This window comes from Pogoniulus pusillus, chromosome 18 (assembly GCF_015220805.1).
Source record: "Pogoniulus pusillus isolate bPogPus1 chromosome 18, bPogPus1.pri, whole genome shotgun sequence".
Taxonomy (NCBI): Eukaryota; Metazoa; Chordata; class Aves; order Piciformes; family Lybiidae; genus Pogoniulus; species Pogoniulus pusillus.
In genome coordinates, this window is record NC_087281.1 from 6326193 (window position 1) to 6352478 (window position 26286).

Consider the following 26286-nt stretch of genomic DNA (forward strand, 5'->3'; position numbering starts at 1 on the left):
TAAGACGATACTGGCTTGCTCACTGACAAAATCCATGTTGCCAGTAACCAGATTGAGAGTTTTACATGAAAATACTGCCCTGCACCAGGGATTTACACGAAACTTAGTGCAGTTCAACAGCTTTCAAGTTGCTTTTGCTGCCTCTGTGTGTGCAAAAGGTGATTGATAGGCGAGACCTCATCCATGCTCTAGGCAGCTGCCAGGCTAAACCTGTCAGCCTGTTGGCAGTAGCATACAGGCTGGACATGGAAAACTCAGGGCTCAGAAGGGTGAGATGAACACAGGTAAGAGCAGCAGCAGATTGAGAAACAGATTGAAGGGTTGGACTTGATGATCTATGAGGTCTCTTCCAACCTTGGTGATACTGTGATACTTCTAGAACGTCTTGAAAATTCTGAATGCAACTTCTTAACTGTGCAACTAAAATGCTTGTTCAAATAAACAGCAGTTTGGGGCAGTGCTTTGATACGTTTTGGGTTTTTAACAAGGGTAAGGAAGCAGGCAGAATTTTTACCTACAGCTAAAGATTCTTGTCAGGCCAGAACCAGGGACACATGGCCTGCCCTTCCACCCGTCCATGCACGGAGCTATGCAGAACAACTCTTTCAGCACACATCTCAAGGGAGGCCCAAACACCAAGCTGCTGTGCCAAAACAGGATTTTGATGAAGCATGCTTACATTTTGCCAGCTCTCTAATCCACTCCAAGCACAACCTGGGTTTATGTTTGTGTAGTTTGATAAACACAGCCATGATCTTTGAGAAAAGAAAGAGGAAGCCATCGGCAGAGAAGGTCAAAAGACGTCAGGCAGAGCACACAGTGAGATGAACGTGAGGCTATCATGACTGTTTTGGGTCATTGCTTGCTGTATCCCCCAGACTAGGATGCTGTCTACTTGTATACAATCCTTACATTACTTCTACTGACTTGCATGATACCCATCTTGGCTCTCTGCTGAAAAACTCTCACCTCTCACTTGCCTTTAACTCCATCCACAACACAGCTTTGGTCAAGTCCTCCTCAAGCCTGCAGAGAACTGAAGAAACTGGAATGTGTGACTGAAAAAATAGGTCTCTAACTTTCTCTTGTTCATGAAACAGAAGTTTAGAGTCTACACCATATTTTAAACTTGTTGCTTCCCATGAGATAAGGGAATTCAACAGAACACTGTGAGGAGCTGCCTTTAACAGATTTAGCCCTGAACAAGAGGGCCTAAAGCATGAAGCATTCCCCTTTAGACAGGGCTCAGCTAAGTCAAACAGTGAAGAATCTGACGTTTGTGCTGCAACGTTTTCACTGTTAGTCTCAACATCACAGAGGCCCAGAGGGAGGAAAGATTTTGTTTTCTGGTTTGTTTTGCAACTACCACAAACACCAGAGGTCAACACTGAAACTGAGGCTGCAGGTAGAGCTGATGAAAAGCAAATGAGGATAGGGAAGTGTGAACTCTTCATTAGAACAAAAGAAGTCTTTCAACTCTCAGATAATAAAAGGTCCTGTCCACACTGACCCCTCTGGCAGGACAGGAAGAGCAGGAAGTATTTGTGGTTTCAGATGACCGCGTGGCTCTTTCATTTCACTTCCAAAAGAACCACATGTATGCAACCATCACTTCCCCTGACTGTAGCAATAAATCCCCTCTAACCCAGACTGCTCATCAGTCCTGAAGAGGAGATCTCCTCACCTTCTACAACTACCACAGAAGAAGCTGGAGTGACATGGGAACTGCTGTCTTCAAACATACAACAGCTAACAGGACAGCTATGAGAAGAGGCTGAGGGAGCTGGGATTGGTTAGCCTGGAGAAGAGGAGGCTCAGGGGAGACCTTATTGCTGTCTACAACTACCTGAGGGGTGGTTGTGGCCAGGGGGAGGTTGCTCTCTTCTCTCAGGTGGCCAGCACCAGAACAAGAGGACACAGCCTCAAGCTACACCAGGGGAAATTTAGGCTCAAGGTGAGGAGAAAGTTCTTCCCTGAGAGTCATTGGACACTGGAATGGGCTGCCCAGGGAGGTGGTGGAGTCGCCCTCCCTGGAGCTGTTCAAGGCAGGATTGGACGTGGCACTTGGTGCCATGGTCTAGCCTTGAGCTCTGTGGTAAAGGGTTGGACTTGATGATCTATGAGGTCTCTTCCAACCTTGGTGATACTGTGACAAGAAGAAATAGGCTCAGGTCATGCTAGGGGAGGTTCAAGTTGGATAGTAAGACTTTCTTCACAGAAAAGGACATCAGGCATTGGAACAGGCTGCACAGGGATGGGGTGGAGGCACCATCCCTGGAGGTATTCAGAAGACGTGTGGATGAGGTACCGAGGCACCTGGTATAGCAGTAGTGGTGGCATTGTGAGCTCTGTGGGAGTAGTTGCACTTGATCATCCCAAAGGTCTCCTCCAACATCAACAGTTCCCTGATTCCTTGTGTACATCAGGGAAGTTGTGACCCCTGCAGCGCTAGCAGAGTAACGCAGAAATGCATCTCCTGCAATTAAACTCTTTCCTCCCAAGAGGGAACTCTCATGCCATCCTTTAATCTTTTATTAATGCCACCTGGTTTTTAGCATCCACATGTGAAAGTCTCGTTTTGCACAGGTAATGTTGTCACTCTGAAGGCACTAGGCACCTTTTTAAAGCATTAAGGCATAGTGAAGCTCAGAAACTTGAAACTTTTTGGATGTATTTGTTTTTTAACCCTTTATTCTGAAGACTGGCCAACATGAGCCAACTTACTTTTATACCCACATACACTTTCTGTTCTTAAGTATCCACTTGTTGTGAGGACAAAGCCATTTCTGCTGCAGATGAGAGAGAAACTCACTTGAAACAGGATGTTTAAACAAAGTTCTGTACGTCCCAGAGGTGGCTGAGGGCTAGCTGAAGCCTAGAACTTCTGCTGCAACTTCATGCTAAGTTGCTTTTACACTCTCTGTAGAAACTTTCTTGACTGAACAGTGAGCATTCCTCGGCCTCAGGCCCCCTGACAGACTCCTCTGGAGCAGCAGCAGGCTCTGCACTCTTGTTCAGACTCCACCAGGCCGGCTCAGGCCCCTGCAAGTGCTCAGAGGCTTTTGTCAAGAGACAGTTACAGAAACCCTGGCCCTCTAGTTCCATGCTTTCAAGCACACAAAAGTTACAAGTGAGAAATTCAGCAAAAGGCATCTTCTTAGGCAAATACACTCAGTCTTTAACAAAGCAAGGACCAGGTAGATGCTGCTACAAACACATTCCTGTACACAATACCCTCTGTATTCCTGCTCTGGATATTCTCAGCATCTGTCCTGGCCTGCTTAGTTAGGACTTTCTGCCACAGCTTTAAGATCTGTTCCTTCAGCAAAGATTTTGCTTGTTCCGTACCAGCCTTCCCATGGAAGCATTTTAATCAGAAGTTCACTTTCTGCACACAGTCCATCCAAATGCTTGAGCCAAGCATAGCTGCTGGCCCTGAGGGCAGAGTAATTCACAGCAGCTTTTCTTGGCTACCTTGAATTTTAGCTTTTGTTTGTATCACATTCTGCTAAAGGCTATCAAGCTCTAATGTTTTATTATACATCACAATCAGACACTACAGTAGTACAGAAAAAATACAATGACCAAAAGAAAAAAACGAGTGAAATTTATTCATCAAAGCAGTCTGCCTCTAAGTCATTACACATGTGAAGAGGGGAAGGGAAGACAAGTACTACTCCCCGTGTCTCCTAACACCCTCTGAGGAGAAACAGGGCATGAAGGTTCTTAAGATGTATGCATACTGGCTAAGACTGTTCAAATTGTGAGGGGTAAGCCAGGCATCTAGGAACTCTTGCAGCCTTTCAGTAAGACCCAAGCTCTAATAGCTTGACTTGCATTCCTCTGTAGATGAACCGACCTAATTCTGCCACAAAACCCGACCATTAATCCCATCTAGGTTCAGTAAACACAATGCAATGTATGAGTTCTGCTTTTTCTGGTAGTTCTGATAATGACAATTCTCTTTCTTACCCACCCAGTGTGACCTGCCTGACACCATAGCAGCTGGATCCCTCAGATACTTTAGGTTAGATCTTTAACAGTGGCTACAGCTGGGCCAAGTATGAAGTGAACCTCAATTCTGAACGGCCTCCTCCAGCAATGCCACACAGACAAGCAATCTGCATATTGAAGCAAGCATGTACAACTGATTCATTACAGTGCAGCACTGCCATACCTTTAACCAGTGCTGCATGAGAGAGTTTGGAGTATTCCTGTACAAATGGTATCTGCGTGCTTTGTGGAAGGAGTGTGCACTGCACATTTCTGTCTCCACCTATCTTCTATCATCCTCGTTCCAACAGCTGAAATGTAAATACAACCTCCTTGTAGAAAGGATGCATGTCCTGCAAATCTCTTCACAGCAGAGAATGGCAATGAAATTGTTACTGCATCCCTGTATTTCCAAGCAGCTTTACACAACATTCCTTATTGGACACTCAAACCATTTCACTTACGTGAAACACTTTATTGAGAACACCTTTCTGGAATCAAGGCTTCCTCACACACTGGGCATTCATAGAATTTCAAGGCCAAGCTACCAGCAAAAGGCAGGTGCTTTTATCCAGTAACTGCATATCCACTTGAGAGAATGCTGGAAAACAACATAGTTTAGTTCTCCTCTCCTCATCTTTCATCTGTACTTGGACCTCTCTTTGTCTTTTGATTTCTTAGGACTTCTGCTTGCTTTTCTATCCCAGTCTCTTACTCGGGAATCTTCCTTGTACTTGTCTTTTTGTTTGCTGTAAGTGTAGTCTCTCTCGTGAGATCGGCTGCGACTGCGATGCCTGTCTTTCTTCTCACTCTTTACCCTCTCTCTACAGCGTTCACCTTCGTGTCTTCGATCAGCATCCTGTCAAAAAGAATTGGGCAGAAATGCAGTTACAGGCAAAAGGGGAAAACATACAAAAGCATGAAGAAAACAGGCAAGCAGGGTTGGCTCCTTAGCTTAAGCTGGTACTACCTGAAATAGATTCAGGACCCATCAAGATCCACAATGACGTGATAAGGGTAACACGTAAAACAACTGCACTGTAACTACATAAAGAAGGGAAGTTTACAGCTTTTATCAGCATTTCTGGAAAAAAAGTATGACTGCTGCTTGTGTTTCCTAAGGAGCTTTAGCAGAAAGTTGTTGTGTCAGGGATTCAGCTTGGACACACACAAGCTTTTAAGCTAGACTTGGATTTTGGCCTCCTCAGCAATGCAAGTGTGTCTATCATGGATTTTGGTTCAAGAACCACAGGCTATAACCTGCCTGTAATCATCTTTAATGCTCTAAATTCTAGGCTAAATTCCAAAGATCAACTATCCACATACAAAACACTTCCTTGAAGCTATGAGTCCCCAGGAAAAGGAGAGGCCAAGCTTTTCAAGAGTACAGTCAAACAATAAACCAAAGTGCAGGAGCTGAAATGGAAATCATGAAGTAACAAGAAAAATTAGTCACAAAGAAACTTCATTTACTTAAAAGAATAGTGAAAAACCTGCACCCCAAGCAGAGTTTTTATGCAGACAGGCTGTACTAGGGTGGTTCCCACAGCAAACACCAGCTTCACAATTACACAGATAATGATGAAAGGCGAGGGCTACCATAAAGAACACAAACCCCCTGGATCACACATATGAATAAACACAAATTTGATCTTTATCTGTATCATCAAAGATTTCTGCTACTGCTGAGTATTCTCATTAGTGTCCAAATGCTTATTCTGCATCTTTACTCTCAAACTTTACTTCAGTACAGGTCTTAAAATCTGAATCTATCAAAATGGAATGGTGCTTCCAGCTACTTGTAAGAGCTGTGTCCATCCAACTTCCCTGGGGGTCTTCAAGAAAAGACTGGATGAGGCACTTAGTGCCATGGTCTAGTTGATTGGATAGGGCAGGGTGATAGGTTGGACTGGATGATCTTGGAGGTCTCTTCCAACCTGGTTGATTCTATGATTCTATGATTTAAACTTCAGACTCACGCACAGAGACATGACAGACACCCTGGTGGTAGAGAGGAACAAGACAAAAATATTGGCCAGAGAAGCAAATGGCAGGCTTGGTACACTGCTCCCTCCTACCTGGCTTGTTGCTGAAGATTCCTCCTAGGACATGACAGAAACAGGGGAAAAGCAAAACGGCACTCAGCTGCAAAAAATCTACCAAGCTAACACTGGAAACAGGCTATGGACCAAGTCATGGCAGGGAAATGGTTGGCAAAGCCTTGAAAGTTAAGACAAATCATAGAATAGTCAAGGATGGAAAGGACCTCAAGGTGTCCCATGGGCAGGGACACCTCAACACTTAGACCAGGTTGCTCAGAGCCCCAGCCAGCCAGGCCTTAAAAACTGCCAAGGATGGGGCTTCTACCACCTTCCTGGGCAACATGTTCCAGTGTCTCACCACCCTTGTGGTGACGAGCTTCTTCCTAACATCCAATCTGAATCTACCCACTTCTCATTTTGCTCCATTCCTCCTAGTCCTATCACTACCCAACATCCAAAAAATTCCCATGCTGAATGCCATAGAAAAGGGAAACTTGCTGAAAGGATGAAAAAAAGTCAATGTGCACGGAGCCAGCTAAGCATGATGACCACCACAGAACCATCTAAGGCATAGGTGTACAGAGTAAGCCATGAAAGTGCCATGAAAATACTATCACAGCAGCAACTAAGACCACAGTGTAAAGAAAAAAATTGCAGCAATATGAATAAACTTAATCAGTTCTACAGTTAACAGAATTAACTGAATCTTAGTCCTCCTCCTCAAAAAAATGTTATGTTTCCCCTTAAATAAGATTTTACCTTTTCCGATTATTTGGCACAGAAAAAAGTAAATTTTTAAACGGTCCAAGTTACAAAAGAAAAAAGGTGTTTTGAAATAAAATCTTTTATGCCCTATCCAAGTCAGAAAGCTGCTGTTTTGCCTTTCCAAGAGGAAGAATAAAGGATTCCTACTTCAAAACAGACTGTCTCACACTGGTGAAGCTCAGATCTCTTGGTTCAGAATCACAGCCCCTTGCCAATCAATGGGCAAGTGATGATCACTCAATTCTTAATTCAGCACTGTGCTGGTAGACACACATAAGGAAGGAAATATGAAAAGAGGAAAAGACACTTTTCTGGAAGTCCATGATTGGCTTTGCCAAAAGAAGTAATTTGCCAAACAGCACTTGCAGGTAAATCAGCTAGAAATACCACAACCACGGAGTAGAATGCACATGCCACCTCCACACACATCAAGCACACTACAGTTAAAAGGAGCAAACAGATGCAGCCTTTTCAGAAGCAATACTTTTTTATCTAACTTGACCCTGAATAAGAGAACAGTGTCCAACAAGCAGTAAGAGCAGGAAAATAAAACCACAAAAAAACACCAGCATCACACACTACAGAAAACTGAAAGAAGCCTCCATGTCTCAGAAAAATTGACTGGATAGGCTACACTGCTCCAAAGATCCAATTACTTATAAGCCAGTAAAATCCAAGGAACCAAAAAACACAAGAGAAAGTTGCAAAGGGAAGGAAGTCATAATACAGATCTCAATCAGGAGCACAACCTCTAGTTGAGAAAACTACTTAATCTTTTGACAAACCCACGTGGTAGTGCAGCCTCCCGCTCCTGTTACCTACTAAAAGCAAGCCACAACACTTTGACCTCATGGAATGAAGTCAAAAGGCATAAGATTCAAAAAAATATTCCTAAAACATCTGCACAGTGGCTGAAGAGTCAGGAAATGGCTGTCAGACTAAGAAAAGGATGAGTAAAAATATACTAGAGAAAACAAACCAAACCAGCAAGAGAGCAGAAAAACGATGCAGCATCATGGAAACTATTGAGAAAATAAACCCCTTGCAGTCATAGCTGGAGGTGTAAGCACAAACTGCAGTTTCAGTTGTCAGAACTTCCCATTATAAGACCCTGTTCTCTCTAATTAATGTATCTATCACACTAGGGCCTCAGGGTAGAAGTCCGTGTATGAAGCATGGCTCCTGTCACACTAGGGCCTCAGGGTAGAAGTCTATGTATGAAGCATGGCTACTGTGGTCTTCAGCTAATTGGTTGTGAAAGGCCTGCTGCTGACTTGTTTTAAAATTCTTACCTCCAAAATATTCTAATAGTTCCCAAAATAGGGAAAATGTCTGGGGTTTGGTTTGGTTTGTTTTTTTCCCTATACTAAAAATGCTTACAGTCTCAAGTTGTGTTGGGATAGGTATAGGCTGGATGTTAGGAGGAAGTTCTTCCCAGAGAGAGTGATTGGCATTGGAATGGGCTGCCCAGGGAGGTGGTGGAGGCACCGTCCCTGGAGGTCTTCAAGAAACGACTGGATAAGGCACTTAGTGCCATGGTCTAGTTGACTGGCTAGGGCTGGGTGCTAGGTTGGACTGGATGATCTTGGAGGTCTCTTCCAACCTGGTTGATTCTATGATTCATCAAAAAACTTTCCATACTGTTATGTTTTATGCTAGCCTGGTGTTCACACTGAGTATACTCTGCTCAAAAACACCCTCCCGTCCTCATTCCTGTGTAAGTTCCCCAGATTATAATCCATTTCTAAATTAAAAATAAAAAATTACAGTTTTTGTATGCTAAACAGGATTTGTCAGCTAAGATGCCTGCAGACTTCATCTGAAAAGCACTGCCCCCAAGGCATTTATAGAATCTCTAAATGAGATACATACTATACAGAACACACTACGAGAATGTTCAAGCACAGACAGAGAGAAGAATTCTTCCCAGATATTCATTTTCACGAGGAATCTGCCATCAGAGAATAGAAGTAAGGCTCTATTTGTGATTTTGAGCATGAGAAGGATAAGCTGTTTACACTAAAATGAGTAAAGGTGAGCAACAGAGAGAAAAGCAGTAGGGAAGAAAACACTCAAATATGGCAGCAGTATACTATAGGAACGAAACAACACAACAGGCTGAGTCACAAAAGAGAGACAGAGAAGAGATCACAGAGCCAAGCACAAGAAAACACTCACTTCCAGAAGCTGGAAACAACAGCAGGAATGCCTGTGTGTTCATGTTTAAGCATCCTGCTGTTCCCTTGTAACAAGTGTGACAGCCTACTAGAGACACCTCAGTGATTTTATAATGCTCTGTCTTGACAGTGCGTGCCCAGCCAGTCTGACACGTGTCATTTCTGAACTAGCACTGAGGTTGCACAATACAGATGAGAGCAAACCTGCATCCAGATTTTACACAACAACTTCCAAAACAGTTAAGGGAAAATTAAAGAAGATAATGCAAAGAGCCTGCCTTTCTGATGCCATACAGGAAAAAGCCAACACGTGTTGGTCTGGCAAGAAAATGAGAAGCAGTTTGCATTCATGAAATCTGATCAACTACTAGTTTATGATGGGCAGTATGTGAACAACAGGTTCAAAGTGCTGAAGACCTCCCACTACTTTGTAAGAGGCTACATGGCCTCTTCAGGATGCTTTGGCAAAAAGTCTTTCAGACATGTCAAGCTTCAAAAATGAAGGAAGATTTGGAAAGCCTCTTTCATTATCAGATACTAACATCAGCTTTCTGCTGTATTCCATGGGACTTTGTCTGTCTCAGTTCAATATCTGACATTTTATCCTGACTTCTCTTATTAGAATAACAGTAAACAGGTATGAAGTTAATGCATGGAGAGGTATGTACCTTAGATTTTTTTGTCCTCTTGTCATCCTCTTCATCTTCAGAGTGGTGGTGCTTTTTCTTCTTCTGTTTTTTAGCCGAGTGCGACTGACTCGTTTGAGACTTTTCTACATCCTCATCCAGTACAAGGTCGTACTTGGCACTGATGGTGTTGGTTAAGGACAGATCTGTTGCTTAGTATCAATAAATAGCAGAACATAAAAGCTCACGAAGCAAACGAGCTTCATGAAGCCCATGAAGCAAACGAGCTTCATGAAGCCTGTTTATCAGACCCAGATCTACCATGTACTTCAGTCAAAAGAGGATCCTACACATTGGAAAACAGAAACTGTGCTGAAATGACTGAATTCTGTCCTGCCAAACAAGACAGTCTTTCTTTTATACACGTGGATATCTGTTTTAGGTATGGTCTTCTTTCTCTCATGCTCACCACAACCAACATATATGATTTAGTCACAGCTATGGTTTTGGATGCAGCAGGTCTCCTCTGAAACTACTTAAAACTCTTTGTTATGCCAGATGTCATTCCAGGGCTACAGACTGGGAGCATCATTTACCTGCACACAGTATGAAAGTTAACCAGCACATCCTGGTGTGGCTAGATTTACTAAAGTTTCCAGAGGAAAAATGCCAAATGTTTCATTTCACCTGAAGCGCCAAATGGTTAAATGAAGCAGCAGCAAAACATCCATTTGGCAAGTTTTAAGAATAAGAAGCCCTTTCCAGACCACTTCCAAAAACTGTAATTAGCTAAAAAATACCTTTGACCAGAAAAGGATACTCTTGCTTTGGCTTTACCTTCTCTTTCAAAGCAAGTTTTGAAGGTCTGTTGCGTTCCTTTTCATACTCCTTGAAATCGTCCTTGCTATACCGCCCACCTGTTCACAGAAAAAGGTATTCCATTCACTCCAACTGGAAAAAAGCACACACTATAAAAACCAAACCCCACACCTATGATTAGGTCCTGATTATGAATTTAAGGGCTTTTCATAACCCTACAGAGAAGTGCAGCAGGATGCAGTTCCAGAAAAAAAACAACAAACCATTGACAACTAGATATCAAGAGTAAAAGAGAGTTGGACAAGTTGTGATATCCTGTCCTTCTCTTCCTTGTAGATCTCATTAAGCAACATCTGGCTTCCTCTTCACTCATGTCCAGAGAAGAACACACACGAACAGCACCACAAAGCATGATTCAGCAATCAGTTCAGTCCCACTTTGATTACAGGTTCTACGTCACACTACTTAAAATTCTGTCACCACAAAAGCCTACAGACTCTTTTCATTATTAAACAACTTTTGCTCTAGGCTGCACAAAGATAGACCTACAAGATAGCTATTGCTTGAGAATTCAAATGGAAAACTACAACAAAAACTGACATGTCTTGATTTAACCAGGAGCAATTTTTCATCCACTGACTTGGAAGTACCAGTGCAGAGTCAAAGTATTCTGCAGCATCGTGCTGCCACCTCACGGTCATACTTAAAACTGCATGTCAGAGATGGTTAGTGAAGGAGGAAGAAACACCTTGGGCACTGTGGTAAAGGGTTGGACTTGATGATCTGTGAGGTCTCTTCCAACCTTGGTGATACTGTGATACTGTGATACTGTGATACCTCCCCCAAATTTTTCTAGTATTTTATGAGCACAGAAGGATAACAATATAGTTACTTGTCCGATATTTAGGACAATTTAAACCTAAGTTACTCAGACAGAAGTTTTCTGTGTAATCAGTTATTATAGGATGCACTGCAGAACACAATATGGATCTGAAGTCAGCTCAGAGCAGAACAAGTTGCAGTAACTACTCCAAGTTCTATGCAAACAGTCCAGAGCTGACTGCATTTCTAGGTGAAGACACACAAGAACATCACCACTGCAATGCACAGTCCCTCTCCAGCGTTTTCACTAACAAGCAAACAACAACTGCCTCACATCATCCTTTTCCTCCCAACACAGAATCAAACATCTAAAATGGAGTTTTTCACAGTATACAGCCTGCTATGCTACATGCCTGACCTACAGGAGTTGAAGAAGGGAAATCCCTGGCCTCAACACTAACTTCTTGTATACAGCCATCTGTCACACAGTAAATAAAGAAAACAAACTAGAAAGTAACACTGAACTGACACATTATTTTGCTAGTAAGCAATACTTTAAAACTTTGCTTAAAGCTTGAGAGGAGAAAATGATGTAGTGGCAAAAATACATCTAATAAAAAGGTAGTTCATGGCAATGTAATGTTAATGTAACAGTAGTAAACCCTTCTACTCTTCTGCATGGAACGGGTGAAAAGCAGAGGCAGCAACTGTGTTGCTCTATTACAGTGCCAGGGAAATTTATATCCCTGAGGATGAGATGACTTAAACTCCTAACAATTGCTTCTCTTTATATAGTATTTACAGTTTGGAAGTCATGGCTTATTACATTGTAAGGGTCAAAGAATGGACAGTGTACCTACCTTTTCCCTTCCACTTAATCTTTGCAACAGACTGGCTAAAATCCACATGTATCCGCCTGTCATCTATCAGCACATTGTCCATTTTGAAGTAAGCCTTCTCACAGTCTTCCTCCTGATGTTAAGTTTCCAGAAAATTTGAAGTAATGATTATTTCACAGGAGTAGTCACAGAAGACAGCAAACAACTTGAACTGCTTAGGCTACTTTAGAAAAAACGAATGCCCTGAAAGCACAGCAGTTCTTGCACTGTGCCATTTCAAAAGCAGTAGTGATGCTCTGTCCAAGTGCCAGCATTGCAAATCACACTTCTTCAGGTCATTCTACTGTTTGAGAAAAGTGACAAGCCAGCTACATGTCTGGCACATGTAATATGTTCAGAAAAATAAGGGGGAAAAGGACAACTCATAAAACCTTTGCATTAAGTATGTGAGAACACTTGTCCAGTTTTCCAGATTAGAGATAAGTAGACACAAACAAGCAGCTATGCACCATCAAGAAAACTTTTACTACCAATCTCACAGTAAGAGCAGCAGGTTAATAAAGCAAGCATCACTGACAAGTCCAGTGTAGGGCACTACTGTATACCCCAGTCTACTTTTGTTAATACACTCCTCTCTCCTTACTGCAGCAAGCCTCTTTTTTCTCCTGGCAGTCCCTTCTTTAACTCTTCAAAGTCCTACCATGGGAGAGAAAAAAAAAGGGACTTGCTCCCCTCACACTGGTTTCAAGACAACCTAAGAATAGCATCACAGAATCAACCAGGCTGGAAGAGACCTCCAAGATCATCCAGTACAACCTAGCACCCAGCCCTAGCCAGTCAACCAGACCATGGCACTAAGTGCCTCATCCAGGCTTTGCTTCAACACCTCCAGGGATGGTGACTCCACCACCTCCCTGGGCAGCCCATTCCAATGCCAATCACTCTCTCTGCCAACAACTTCCTCCTAACATCCAGCTTATACTTTCCCTGGCACAACTTGAGACTGTGTCCCCTTGTTCTGTTGCTGGCTGCCTGGGAGAAGAGGCCACCCCCCACCTGGCTACAATGTCCCTCAGGTAGTTGTAGACAGCAGTGAGGTCACCCCTGAGCCTCCTCTTCTCCAGGCTAAACAACCCCAGCTCCCTCAGCCTCTCCTCATAGGGGAACACAAGTTCCAGGCCCCTCACCAGCTTTGTCACCCTTCTCTGGACACCTTCCAGCACCTCAACATCTCTCTTGAATTGAGGGACACAGAACTGGACACAGCACTCAAGCTGTGGCCTGACCAGTACTGAGTACAGGGGAAGAATAACCTCCCTTGTCCTACTGGCCACACTGTTCCTGACGCAGGCCAGAAAGCCGTTGGCTCTCTTGGCCACCTGGGCACACTGCTGGCTCATCTTCAGCCTACTATCTATCAGTACCCCCAGGTCCCTTTCTTCCTGGCTGCTCTCAGCCACTCAGTCCCCAGCCTGTAGTGCTGTTTGGGGTTGCTATGGCCAAAGTGCAGAATCCTGCACTTGGCCTTGTTCAATCTCATCCCATTGGTCTCTGCCCACCTATCACTGCCATCTATTAGAATTTCCAATTAATCAGTTCACATAGCTAACCTCAGGAAAACCAAACCAACAAGAAAAGTCAACCAAGAACACACAGAAATGTATATTTGTAATGCCTGACTCACCAAAGAAAGACTTAAATGCCTGCTTCACTTACGACCTACAATTTATACAATTCAGTAAGAGAAAACATTAGCTAACCCACATTTGGGGATTTTGTTGTTTCTTAATGGATGCATACCAAAAATGAACTTTCAATAAGCAAAATCTACATGCAGTGTGCCTAAAACCCCATACCTTTTCAAACTCAATGAAAGCATAACAAAGCGACTCTCCGGTCTTCCAGTCTCGGATTACCTCGCAGCTGAAAAATTGATATGAATTAAAACATCAATGCTGTCGTAGCAAAGAATGTAGGACAGGCTTAGAAAGGGAGAGTAAGTTTAAAAACAAACCCCAAACAATGAAAACCTCAAAGGTGATCATAACACTTGATTCTGAGTATCCTACTGATGTGGGGGTGTCCTGACAAACAATTTCATGCAGCGTTACTTGAGTGACTATTACACAACTCGCGACTAACACAAAGTACAGATCTAGGGATGAATGATCATTAACAAAACAAAATCTATTGTCCAATGCTATTTGTTATCAATTTCTTAGTTTTCACTAATGCAACACAAATTTCACATGCTGCTTTTCTCAGTCATCTTAAGAAAAGTTTAAACAGACATCACATGGTGTCTTGAGTTCAAATGCAGGTTCCCAGAGACTCTAATAAATTTAATAGACCCAATGACAATTTATAGAATTTATAGAGTGCCCTCCCCTCTTCCCCCTCCTTTTCCCAAAAGACAGGGAGAGAGAGAAAGGTAGGGACACCCAAATAAATCAATCTCACTCGATTTGGAAGTTAAAAAGGAAAAGTTTAACAATAACTTAGAAAAGGTATTGGAGGTAGGGGAGTTTACAAAGGATAAGGAAGGGAAAACAGCAAAATACAAAAAGGGATGGATACAACCCGAGTAATGTGATGGTGCCTCTGCCTCGTGGCTGCCACGTGGTGTGCTGGTATGCAGTGTGAGTGTGTGGATCAAGAGGGAGCCAAGGCAAAAGAGGAATGAGGAGCAGGAAGTGCTCCTCTTTTATACCACAGGGAGTGGGCTAACCATCACCTGGAGTGTGGCCCACCCCTGGGGAGGGGCCAAGACCCCTAGGGTCAGGTTCAGGGTTACTCCCCCAGGAGTGTTAACCCTATACACATGGCAAGCTTCCTCTTTCTTAGCAAGAACCTCTTTAGCACCCATCGTTTCCATCAGGCAGTGGGCAAAAGTAAGAAGGCTCAAATACCAAATCAGCAGACACAAAACAACAGCAGCACAGCGCTGCATCAGCATTACCAAACTCTTGTATATGACACAAGAATCCTGACTACACAACGTTGAAGAAGCTCAAACAGGCCACAAGAGCAGGAAATGTGGTATTAAGTTGAAACTTGATAAGGTTGAGACCTGCCCCAAGTGTACGGAGGAAGTGACAAATCACAGTTAGGATACACGATCCAAAATATGACCCAGGCCCAAAAAACCCAAACAACAACAACAACCACCCCATAACAAAACCAAAAGAGAAGACAAGGTTATTCTGACAAGCTGCAGGAATTCTTAGTAGCAGCCATCAGTGAGGAAGAAGGTAGGAGAGTCTTGTGCCAGACCTCTCCTTCGCAGACGGAAGATTCAGAGACTCTGTCTGAAAGTGGAAGGACTGTTGAAGAGGTACTGAACAATCCAACAGAAAACAATGAAATATACATATATACAATAAATTCCTAGGACATTCAGAAGTCATGCTAGAGTTGTGAGTGGCAAACAAGGGCAGTATCGCTCACATAGAGACAGGATCTGGGAGTCTGCAGGCCTGTATGTGGGTACTGCACACAGTGGTAGAAACACAGCACAGAACAGTCAGCATGCACCTGAATAAACAGGACCTACTCAGGATCACCTGAATAAACCCAGTGGGAGTTCTCTGAAAGTCAACAGGCTTATGTGTGATGATGATCTATTTGATGAAGCCTCTTGAAATCCCTCTGGAAATTCTAACAAACTCCTGCACCAAAGGCTTTTGGGGAAACTAAGCAGCAACAGCATAAGAAACGTATTTGTATGATAAATATGTGAAAGGTCAGGCAAGAGTCAGCAGTCACTTCTCAGGGACAAAGTATAAAGAGGTCATCAGCTGAGTCTGCTGATGATACTGAATTGTTAAAAGTGGCCCAAAAAGAAGACTGAAAAAAGGTGCCAAGTTCTTAAGAGATCACCTGAAGAAAATGACAGTAAATGATGTTCAACACAGATAAACGCAACAAGAGCGGGGTGGGGATAAAAATTCTACTTGTGCATTGTAGAAAGTACTTGATAGCAAGGCAGAGAATAACACCGTGCCACTGTAGATCTGTAATCTCCAGGAGCAGCTCTGGTTATGTCAAATTGAGATGAAAACTAAAGAACAAAAAAAAAAAAAAAGGCTGAGAAAATGGAACAAGGTAGGGAAAATTCCTTGACAATGCATGAGTATGTGGCCTAGTACTCTTAAAAGATGACTTTGGAATACAGGACAGTGCTGGAGGGGATCCCAGGTTCCCTTAAGAAGACCACAGAGATGAAGTCCCATCCCAGGGGACGGACCTGGTCATCCCAGGAAATCATCATTTGGTTCTTCAATCCCACAATCCTGCTATCATTGGAGGAGGGGGTCCCAGGTTCCCTTAAGAAGACCACAGAGATGAAATCCCATCCCAGGGGACGGACCTGGTCATCCCTGGAAATCATCATTTGGTTCTTCAATCCCACAATCCTGCTATCATTTTATAAATGGGCAGCAAAGTCAAATCTTTCTCTTTTCTCCCTTTCTGCACTCCAGAGGGCATCTTAAGTGGGTAATTATGGGGGAGTAACCTGCAAATTTCCAGCTGTGCAATCACAGCCTGCATGGGCCTAACGGGAGACATTGGGGGCAGGGGGGAGAAACGTTGAGGTTTTGGTGGTTTAGCCTGGTTGGGGAGGAAGATTTTAGAGAAAACCTCATGTATGCTGTGTCTGTATTAGGTGCTAAGGATTCATGAATTCCATCTCTTTTCCTGGACATCTTTAAATACACTTTTCTGTATTCCTCACCAATTCAGCAAGAGCATTGTTACTGTATTGCCTGTTTGAAAAAGTAATCAAATCTGTCTGCTCCTCAGCAAAAACGTAGACAGAGAGGTGCACAAAAGCAGGCTTCACTCCCCATCATGCCTTGCATACCAGTAGTAGGAGCAGTTACCTGAAACTGCTAGGAGCCGTGGTCAAAACTGAAAAAGACAGCAGTCACAAGTAACACCTGTTAACAGCAACTACACTGGGTATCAGAAATGTTTGCTGCTTTAAACCAAACTACACATACTCCCATGTAAAACACAGAGAGTGTATCTAGCTCACAAAGATAAACATTGCTAAAAGGAGGGACAGAATGGGGGGGCTGGGGAGAGTATCTTATGTTTTCCTTGTTGCCACACTTTCCTAGGCTTTCACTGCTAGGACAGGAGTTGACTTTTTATCACCACTGTTGTGGTCTCTATCCAAACACACGCAGCCACAGCATAAATCTTCAGAGATGCCACAATACTAATTAACAGTCAAATCCAAACGGACTGGGAAGCAAGTTCAGTATCAACAAAGAAGGTTTTCTTCTGTATTCCACAACAATTACCTTTTAATGGGTCCAAATCGTGAAAATATTATCTCTAGGTCTTCATCTGTGGTCACAGGATTTAGTTTACAAACAAACAGCACATTTTCTGGTGGCTTGATCTCTGCATCTGGTAAGTCTCCCACCTGTGGCATACAGTAAAAGACTTCCATCAGTTCTGTCTAAAGCTCTCTACATTTTATTGCCACGAGTACACTCAGAACACATCTACTGAATAATCTTGGACAAGTTCATACAAAAAAAATAATAAATTGACAGAATCTTTTTCTTACTCCATGTCATAAAAGTGATTTCCATAATACCTACAAATGATGATCTAGTTGCAATTTCACCACTGGGCCTTCATTAAAGTGAAAAAAAAACCACTTTCTACCTTGCTTTCCATGTACCTAACATAAACACACAGCTCTAAAATGCAAAAAGTGTACTTTTAGAGACATTCTGTGATGAAAACACCACCAGACAGGATACATTCCTCAGCCTTTCTCTCTACCCAAAATAAACTCACCTTTCCTCGAGATAAGGCAACAGCTAGCATAAGCTAACACTTAAGACAGCTTCACCATAGAATCAACCAGGTTGGAAGAGACCTCCAAGATCATCCAGTCCAACCTAGCACCCAGCCCTGTCCAATCAACCAGACCATGGCACTAAGTGCCTCATCCAGGCTTGTCTTGAACACCTCCAGGGACATTGAATCCACCACTGTGCTAGTTTGAAGCAAGCTAGAATGTTTTGGTGAAAAGAACTAGATAATGGGCTGTGAAAAGGAAAACATGGTTGTGTCTCTTCTCTCACAGTCTCGCTGAGAACTCTGAGAAGAAGTAAACAACAGATAACATTCTCCATTTTGTCTTTTATTCTGCCTTTGCCTTCAGACCTAGCCACATCTCCTTAACCTCACTGCCACTAACCTTCCTTCTTAACCTCTTGGCTGCACCTCTCTTCTTCCTGGGAACTGGGGTAAGGTTGAGAGGGGCCGGGGAAGATGTTGGGGTGGTTTGAGAGCCCCTTCTGGAGACTCAGGTTTCTGGGAGGGGAGTTGTGCTTCTGTATTGTTTATCCTTTGTGTATTTCTGTATATAACTGTATACATTGTAAATAGCTGCTTGTATATTGTGCTGCTTGTAAATAAATAGCTTCATTTATATTCCTGGAGGCCTTCTGAGTTAGCTGGGGCAATTCCAAAAGTGGGGGGGGGTGGGTAAGAGCCCAAACCATCACAACCACCTCCCTGGGCAGCCCATTCCAATGCCAATCACTCTTTGTCAAGAACTTCCTTCTAACATCCAGCCTAGACCTCCCCTGGCACAACTTGAGACTGTGTCCCCTTGTTCTGCTGCTGATTGCCTGGCAGAAGAGACCAACTCCTACCTGCCTGTAGCCTTCCTTCAGGTAGTTGCAGACAGCTAAGGGATAGTAGAAAGGGAATAGTAGAAAAGGGATAGTAGAGCAAGAGCAACATGATGTGAAGGTTAAGCAGAAGAACTAATTTCCATATGTATGCAAATACAGGAAGAGGCTCACCATTTCCAGAAGAATGGCACGAGTTTTTGCTTCCTTTTCTGCCTGAACTTCTTCTACTTCATCTACAGACAGTCCTTTCAAGTCATCAATTTCTTCATCTGCTCCTATTCTGCCACTCTGAAAAATGAAAGAAAAGACTATTTATCACCACGCCACGGTCAAAACCTTTTGATTTGATTTTCCAAATACAACTTGGATGACCTCTCCCTTCACACCACGAAAAACACTTAAGCATTGTATCTCTACAGAACTGGGCTTCCATTGTGCTCTTCCCAGTTTAAGATTGCCCAAGCAGCTGTCATAAACACTTACATCTAGCTGTTCCTTGGTAGGTTCTGGTGAGCGGTCGGGAACAGACAAGCCAGGGGGGTCTTCAAACGGATCATCTAAAATTACTGTATGATTTATCCTTATAGAAAACAAAATCAAGACCAGTATCAGTCACATGCAAACAAAGCTCCCTTTACCCACATAACAGGAAACCAGCCCTGATTCTCAGTTACTTCCCAACACACTGTATGCTTGCAAATGCTATATGTATGGATGCTTTTGCAAAGGCAACATAGTTGCACATTTTCTTATATAGCTGATTATTTTATTCTGCTTATTTTACCAACAGTATTGGAATAAAAGTGTTTAAGATACTATGTACAGGTCACCTGACATAACTATATTAAATCCAGTTTCCAAAAAAAATATTAACTTTTTAAATTAGGATTGATTTGGAAGTCAAAATCAGTCACACCTGATATCTTGATATGGGATAAAATCCTTATCTACAAAGGTTTCGTTAATTGTCTTCAATACATCCATGCCTTCTGTCACTTCTCCAAATACTGTATGCACACCATCAAGGTAATCCAAGTTTTCCCCTGTAGTAATAAGAAACTATGGAAGAAGACACAAAATAACAGTAAACAGAAAACTTCAGGGCTTGAGTTCTACCTTAGGAGATAAAACTCTCACTGAAATCAGTGGGGAAACAAAAATTAAGCCTCTTCCTGAGTTCTGCAGAAGAAGATTAGTCTTCTTCCATCAGAGCATGGTGAGCCAGCCTACAGCTCACAGCCAGGAAGAGAGGCTTCTCACACAAGTCCCCCTCTGCCTAAGCTTGCAGCTGTGTCTCACTAAGCTCTTCTTTGAATTGGTCTGATTCAGTAATCTGGCAGAAAACCAACTAAAGAGGAGGAAGCAGTCATCTGCTAGGTAGGTTTCTTAGGTAAAATCACCAAAGCTGTGGCAGCTGATAAAAGGGAAAGGACAGAAACAACAATGCTACCACCAATCTGGGCAGCACTGAGCTGTGAGCTGGGGTCAGTTACATTCAGAAGGTGCATTTTCAAGATCTTGGCAACTTCAAAATAACCATTTCATACACACGCTCCAGGAAACAGCAAAACCGACTCCATCTATTACAAGCTCTAGTGGGAATGAAACCAGAGCTTTCTTCAAATTGCTTTGGCTCTTAAAACACACCACTTCCATGCAATTAAAGAACACTGATATCAGAAGTGAGGCATTTTAATATTTAAAAGTGACAGTGCATTTGAAATAATGATTTAAGAATAATTCTATGAGATTAGAACTTCAAATGTACCTGTGACAAAACACGAACAGGGAACAGCAAAGGGAACAACACGACTTTCAAAAACTGATTTGTAACAGTAGTGGGATACAAGTGTAAATGTATACTGTATTTTTAAAGCACACTTGTTATGTAACCATGTGGAGGAAACTATGGTATGATCTCAGTTTCCAAGTTATGACTAGGAAGTTTTAAGATTATGTCAAAAGTCAGCTGCCTTACTTTTAACTTCCATAGGATTTTCTTCCTGCTTATTCTATGGGTTAGCAAAATCACATTAAGGTATTAACCTTAATGTTAATACCTTCAAAACCTTAAAAATTAAGAGGACTGAATCCAAACAAGAACAACAGGAATTATAAAACTATTCTAGGACACTGTGCAAAACACTTATCTATGAACCATGTTTTAAGTGCCTTTTGACCATACTACAAGATGATGCTACCAAGATGACATTATTGTTATGTCTCTCTTGTAAATGCAAGGCATTTTCATTTGTTACTTAGACATGTACCAAGGCTTTTCCAACATTGCATGCTGACCTGTGAGCCATGCTGATCATTCCCATTGTTCACCATTGATACAGTTCCTTTCTTCTTGTGCTTTATCCTTGGTACTTTTTCTGCCTCAAAAAATCTAGCTTGATCACCATACAGCTGACTGAAAATATATATAACAAATACATCACAAGTTAGAAGTGCTCTAAAATAGTAATTCTTTTTTCACATTGGCATTCAAATAAAACCAGGGTATCAGCTGCAACCATGCAGTTCTATGGACCCATACTCTCAAAGAATTAACTTTCTTTTACAGGGAGCAATAGAGTTTTCTCTGAGGCATTTCAAAGAGGCTTTTTTTGGGTGAGGTGGATAGGTAAGTTTTTAAATGTAGACTACAACACCTTTCTAAGACAGGAAGAGGACACAAAATTTATTAAGTAGTGTGATGGTTTGGGCTATTACCTGCCCCCCCCCCACACACTTTTGGAATTGCCCCAGCTAACTCAGACGGCCTCTGGGAATATAAATGAAGCTATTTATTGTACAGCAGCAAATATACAAGCAGTTATTTACAATATATATAGTTACATACAGAAATATACAAAGGATAAACAATACAGAAGCACAACTCCCCTCCCAGAAACCTGAGTCCCCAGGAGGGGCTCTCAAACCACCTCAACACTTCCCCTTGCCCTCTCAACCTTACCCCAGTTCTCAGGAAGAAGAGAGGTGCAGCCAAGAGGTTAGGGAGCAAGGTTAGTGGGAGCAAGGTTAATGAGATGTGACTGGGTCTGAAGGCAAAGGCAGAATGAAAGAAAAAATGGAGAATGTTTTACTTCTTCTTCCCAGAGTTCTCAGCATGACTGTGAGAGAAGAAGACACAACTGTTTTTCATTTCACTGCCCACTATCTAGTTCTTTTACCAAAACATTCTAGCTTGCTTCAAACTAGCACAAGTAGGCTTGGCAAAAACAAAAAAGTTAATCCACACTGTAAAAAGCTCAGTATTTTTCCTAACACAATTGAAACTCCAGTTTCATGGAATTGAGCAGTAATGAACACGTAAAAAACCCAAGCTGCCATTCTCCATGTTGGTAGCAGAACAGGATCTGCCACTCTCATAGAATGGTTTGGGTTGGAAGAGACTCTAAAGATCATTTAGTTCCACCCCCCAAGCATGAGCAGGGACACCTTCCGCTGGAACGGCTTGTTCAGGGCGCTTTCCAATCTGGCCTTCAATACCTTCACAGGGAGAAGACATTCAGCCCCAGTGCCTCACCACCCTTACTGCAAAGAATTTCTTTCTAATATTCACTCTAAATCTAGCCTCCTCCAGCTTAAATCTATTCCCTCTCATCCTGTCACAACAAACCCCTGTAAAACATCCCTCCTCATCACACTGGGTATCCCTATCTGCCATACCAATGAGCCTCAAAGCCCAGCTACCTACCCACATGCAGAAACATCTTGGGTCTGGCAAAACTTCATCTGCTTAGCATAATTATACTGCTTTCAGGATCAGCAAAGTCATGATCCACAGATCCACATGTTCAAGGTTTTGTATTTAAGAGGCTTAAATACACAGCAGACTTACAGAAGTCAGTACTGGTCTAGCAGTACTATTTAAATTGATCCTGAATGCAAAGTTGTGATCCACTGATCCACATGTTCAAGGTTTTGTATTTAAGAGGCTTAAATACACAGCAGACTTACAGAAGTCAATACTGGTCTAGCAATGCTGTTCAAACTGTTCAGAAAAAAAGACAACAACAACAACAAACACCCCAAAACCAAAAAACCCAAATGGCCAAAAGCAGCACAGATGTTAAAAAAGAGTACTTAGGTATGCCAAAGAAGACCATGCATCAACATTTTTACTTCCCATCGTGCTAGTCTGAAGCTAGCTAGAATGTTTAGGTGAGAAGAACTAGATTACAGGCTGTGAAAAGGAAAACAGAATGATGTCTACTTCACTCATAGAGGCAGTTCATGTTTGTGCCCAGTTTAGAGCAGATATGCTATGTTTAGTCCAAGTATGATCTCATTCTAAACACCAGAAAACACTTTATTAGCTATAAGAGATTTGATTGCAAAATCTATCTTTCTTTCATGCAGGAAGTCGCCCCATTGTCATCACTGTTTCTCCAAGCTTCTGTATACTGCTGCTGCTCACTATAAATTAAAGGGTAGATAGGAATTCTTTCTCTTCCCTTGCCTATGAAGGTGTGGCTGTGGAAGAGGTTAAGTTAATTAGAAGGTGGTAGGTTGGACTTGATGATCTTGAAGGTCTTTTCCAACCTGGTTAATTCTATGATTCTATACAAGAAGAAGAATCCAAACATTGATAACTCACTTCTCCTGCTGGGGAGCTCTGAGCTGCATCTCTCTCTCTCTGACCTCACCCTCCGTTTCTCTGATTAATCCACTTTGCTTCCTAACCCCCTGGCCAAACCTCCATTCTTCCTTGGGATTGGGGTAAGGTTGAGAGGGGTGGGGGGAAGGTGGAAGGGCAGTTGGGAGCCTCTTCTGGGGATTCAGGTTTCTGAGAGGGCTGTTGTGTTTCTGTATTCCCTTTTCCCTTGTATATTTCTGTCTATAACTGTATCTACTGTAAATAGCTGCTTGTATATTCTGCTAAGCTGTAAGTAATACCCTTCATTCAATTTCCAGAGCTGGCTGAGTCTAATCTGGGTGATTTCCAAAGTGGGGAGGGGAGGGTAACACCCAAACCATCACACCCCTCAGTAACTCTGCCCCAAAAAGAGATGAAGCCAATCTATCTGGAACCCCTATTACCCTGTACAATTACTCCACCAATTAAGTTACACAAACATCTTACTTACCAAAATATGGATTCCCCTCCCCGGCCAGTTCCCATGGGGTCACCGGTTTGTATAATAAAATCTCTCTGTCACAAATCAGAATACATAAGATATTGCTTTCATGTTGGCAATTTTTAAAGGAAAAAGAAAAGCCAACAACAAAAAACAACCAAGGAATTGCGAACACTCACCTGTACATTATAAATAAGACAGTAGTTGTAGTACTTGACTTTGCAAAGCTTCAGGAAATTCAGACAAGCTGTAACAAATGATACCAATGTTCACTAAAGAAAATTCCACATAAAGTAAGCCTAGACGTAGCAGAGACTTTCATGTGTGTAGGAGAGCAGTTTTGCAGCACATTGTGTTCAAACTTAAAAGTGTGCAGCCCGTACAGGCTGCAAGGAATGCTCTAAGGAAAGGTCACTCTGCCTCCCTTTCTAAAGCCTATCTCTAGTGATTTGAAGAACCCTAAGTACAGCTAGACAGAAATGCACTTTTTTCTCCTCACAGTATCATCAGGGTTGGAAGAGACCCCACAGATCATCAAGTCCAACCCTCTACCAGAGCTTAAGGCTAGACCATGGCATGGTACCAAGTACCACGTCCAATCCTGCCTTGAACAGCCCCAGGGACGGCGACTCCACCACCTCCCCGGGCAGCCCATTCCAGTGTCCAATGACTCTCCAAATACTTAGGAATACCACAGTTACTTTTTGGGTTAGAGCATATTAATTGTTCAGTTCCTTAAATAAATTGCTACATTTAATAAAGAAGTGTATTTTGAAGCTTCCCAACAAGAACTGACGATTCCAAGTGTTTCAAACAGATACGTGCAGGCTGCCCAGGGAACCCGCTGAGGGCCACAGAAAACCAGGAGGCGTTGGGATGTCTCGGCAGGACTGAGGCCCGACGTGGCGCAGGGAAGCATAAGGCGGGAGGAGGTGCGATGTCGACTGAAGCCATCATGTAAGGCCGTTTGCTCAGCCGGCAGCTACACCTCAAGCTGCTATAGACCCCGTAAAAGACTTCTGCTCGCCGTAAGGGTCGCGGCGCCGCCGGGCAGATCTGTGGAGCGCCTGCGGCCGCGGAACCCCAGAGGAAAAGCCCAGCTCCCACCCGAATGGCGGGGGAACCTGGGACAGCTTCCTTCGCAGCTTCCAGAGCCGCAGAGAAGCACAGTATGCTCCCTCCCCTAGCGCCCCAGCGCCAGCCACGAACAGGTCCGGACGGTCCAAAACCAGCACTTCCCGACCGCCCTGGCTCCATCCGGCCACCCGAGGGCCCCCAGCACACTCGCTGCTTTCTTCTGAGCTTCCACCCGCCCGCGCCAGGGGCAAAGCCGCGCCTGCGGCCGGCCGCCCCGTGTCAGCTCCTACCGCGGGGCCGCTCCTCCGTGTACAGGTCGATCACCAGGTCGCCCAGCGTAGTCTCCAGCAGCACGGCCATGGCTGACACCTTCCTGCGCACGGCGACGCGTCCAGACGTCCCTGCGCCCCCTCTGCCAGCGCTGCACCGCCCTCTGCCGGAGCGGAGGAGGAGCTGGCGCCGAGGCAGCTCGGCCTTACCGCCCTTTGGCAGGCAGCGAGCCGCGGTGACTAAGGGAGCCCTGTCAGGCGCATTGAGGGTGCTGGGGGAGCTTCTCGCTGCAAGCACCGCCTCTTCCAGGGCTGCGTACGCCCATGGGGGCTTCGGCGTGGCCAGCCGGCCCTCGAAAGCTGTCCGCCTTCGTGCTGCTCTCTTCCCGGCGTGAGGAGAGGTGCAAGCCGCTAGCAGCGCAGCGCGCCCGCTTCCCCTCTCCTCGCCGGCCCGGAGGCTGCAGGAAAACCCGGTGTGGCTGCAGGAAAACCCGGTGTGGCTGCAGGAAAACCCGGTGTGGCTGCAGGAAAACCCGGTGTGGCTGCAGCAGCGCGCCGCTCTCCGCAGCGGGACAGGCCCCTTCCCGACCGGGGTGCGGAAAACGCAGGAGCTGCCCCCCTGTTACCGCAGCGGCGTGCGCCTTCAGGGTTAAACCGTTCCGTTAGGCGACATGCTGTAACAACGATCTGAGAGGCTTCTAATCGAGGCGTCCTTGAGAGCTGGAGCATCCCAGACCAATCTGTAAAAAGTGCTAAAGTGCTCCTGAGTAACGGTGTCGGCTTTTGGCTCGAAAATAGCGTCCGAGACTAATCTGGCTTCTCTATAATGTTAAACCCTACACCTTCGGCTGGAAACCCCTCATCCTATGAGCGTGCATAGGAGTTCAAGAGTCTCTGGACCTTTAACGGGAAGCGTTAAGTGTATTAGCTACACCTCATGCCAGCATCTGCCAACGGATAACGGACAGGTGTTGACATAGCTTATACGTTCAACTGCATAACTGCCCCGAATTTCCACTGCGGTGTTAGCCCTCTGAGGATAGCTCCTAGCACCCAAGCGTGTGCAGCTTTGCGGTGAGACAGTGTTGGCTTTCTGAACCGT

General features: G+C 43.8%; 1 protein-coding gene across 1 annotated transcript; it reads right to left on the reverse strand.

Annotated features, from left to right (window-relative positions):
- Positions 1–2599: 2599 nt before the first annotated feature.
- Positions 2600–25450, reverse strand: PPIL4 (peptidylprolyl isomerase like 4). Its single transcript, XM_064158286.1, has 13 exons — positions 25206–25450; positions 24018–24085; positions 23848–23912; positions 21047–21164; positions 19665–19807; positions 19232–19328; positions 18920–19036; positions 17393–17517; positions 13940–14006; positions 12105–12216; positions 10424–10520; positions 9646–9784; positions 2600–4852 (listed from the first exon to the last, which is right to left on the reverse strand). The coding sequence occupies exons 1-13, from the start codon at positions 25273–25275 to the stop codon at positions 4634–4636; spliced, it is 1437 nt and encodes a 478-aa protein (XP_064014356.1). The 5' UTR covers positions 25276–25450; the 3' UTR covers positions 2600–4633.
- Positions 25451–26286: the final 836 nt, after the last annotated feature.

Coding starts and splice junctions, on each gene's coding strand:
- PPIL4 (XM_064158286.1), bottom strand. CDS start 25,275: ATGGCCGTGCTGCTGGAGACTACGCTGGGCGACCTGGTGATCGACCTG. Junction 24,086..25,205: donor CACGGAGGAGCGGCCCCGCG/GTAGGAGCTGAC, acceptor CATTTGTTACAG/CTTGTCTGAATTTCCTGAAG. Junction 12,217..13,939: donor CTTTCATTGAGTTTGAAAAG/GTATGGGGTTTT, acceptor ACTTAACATCAG/GAGGAAGACTGTGAGAAGGC.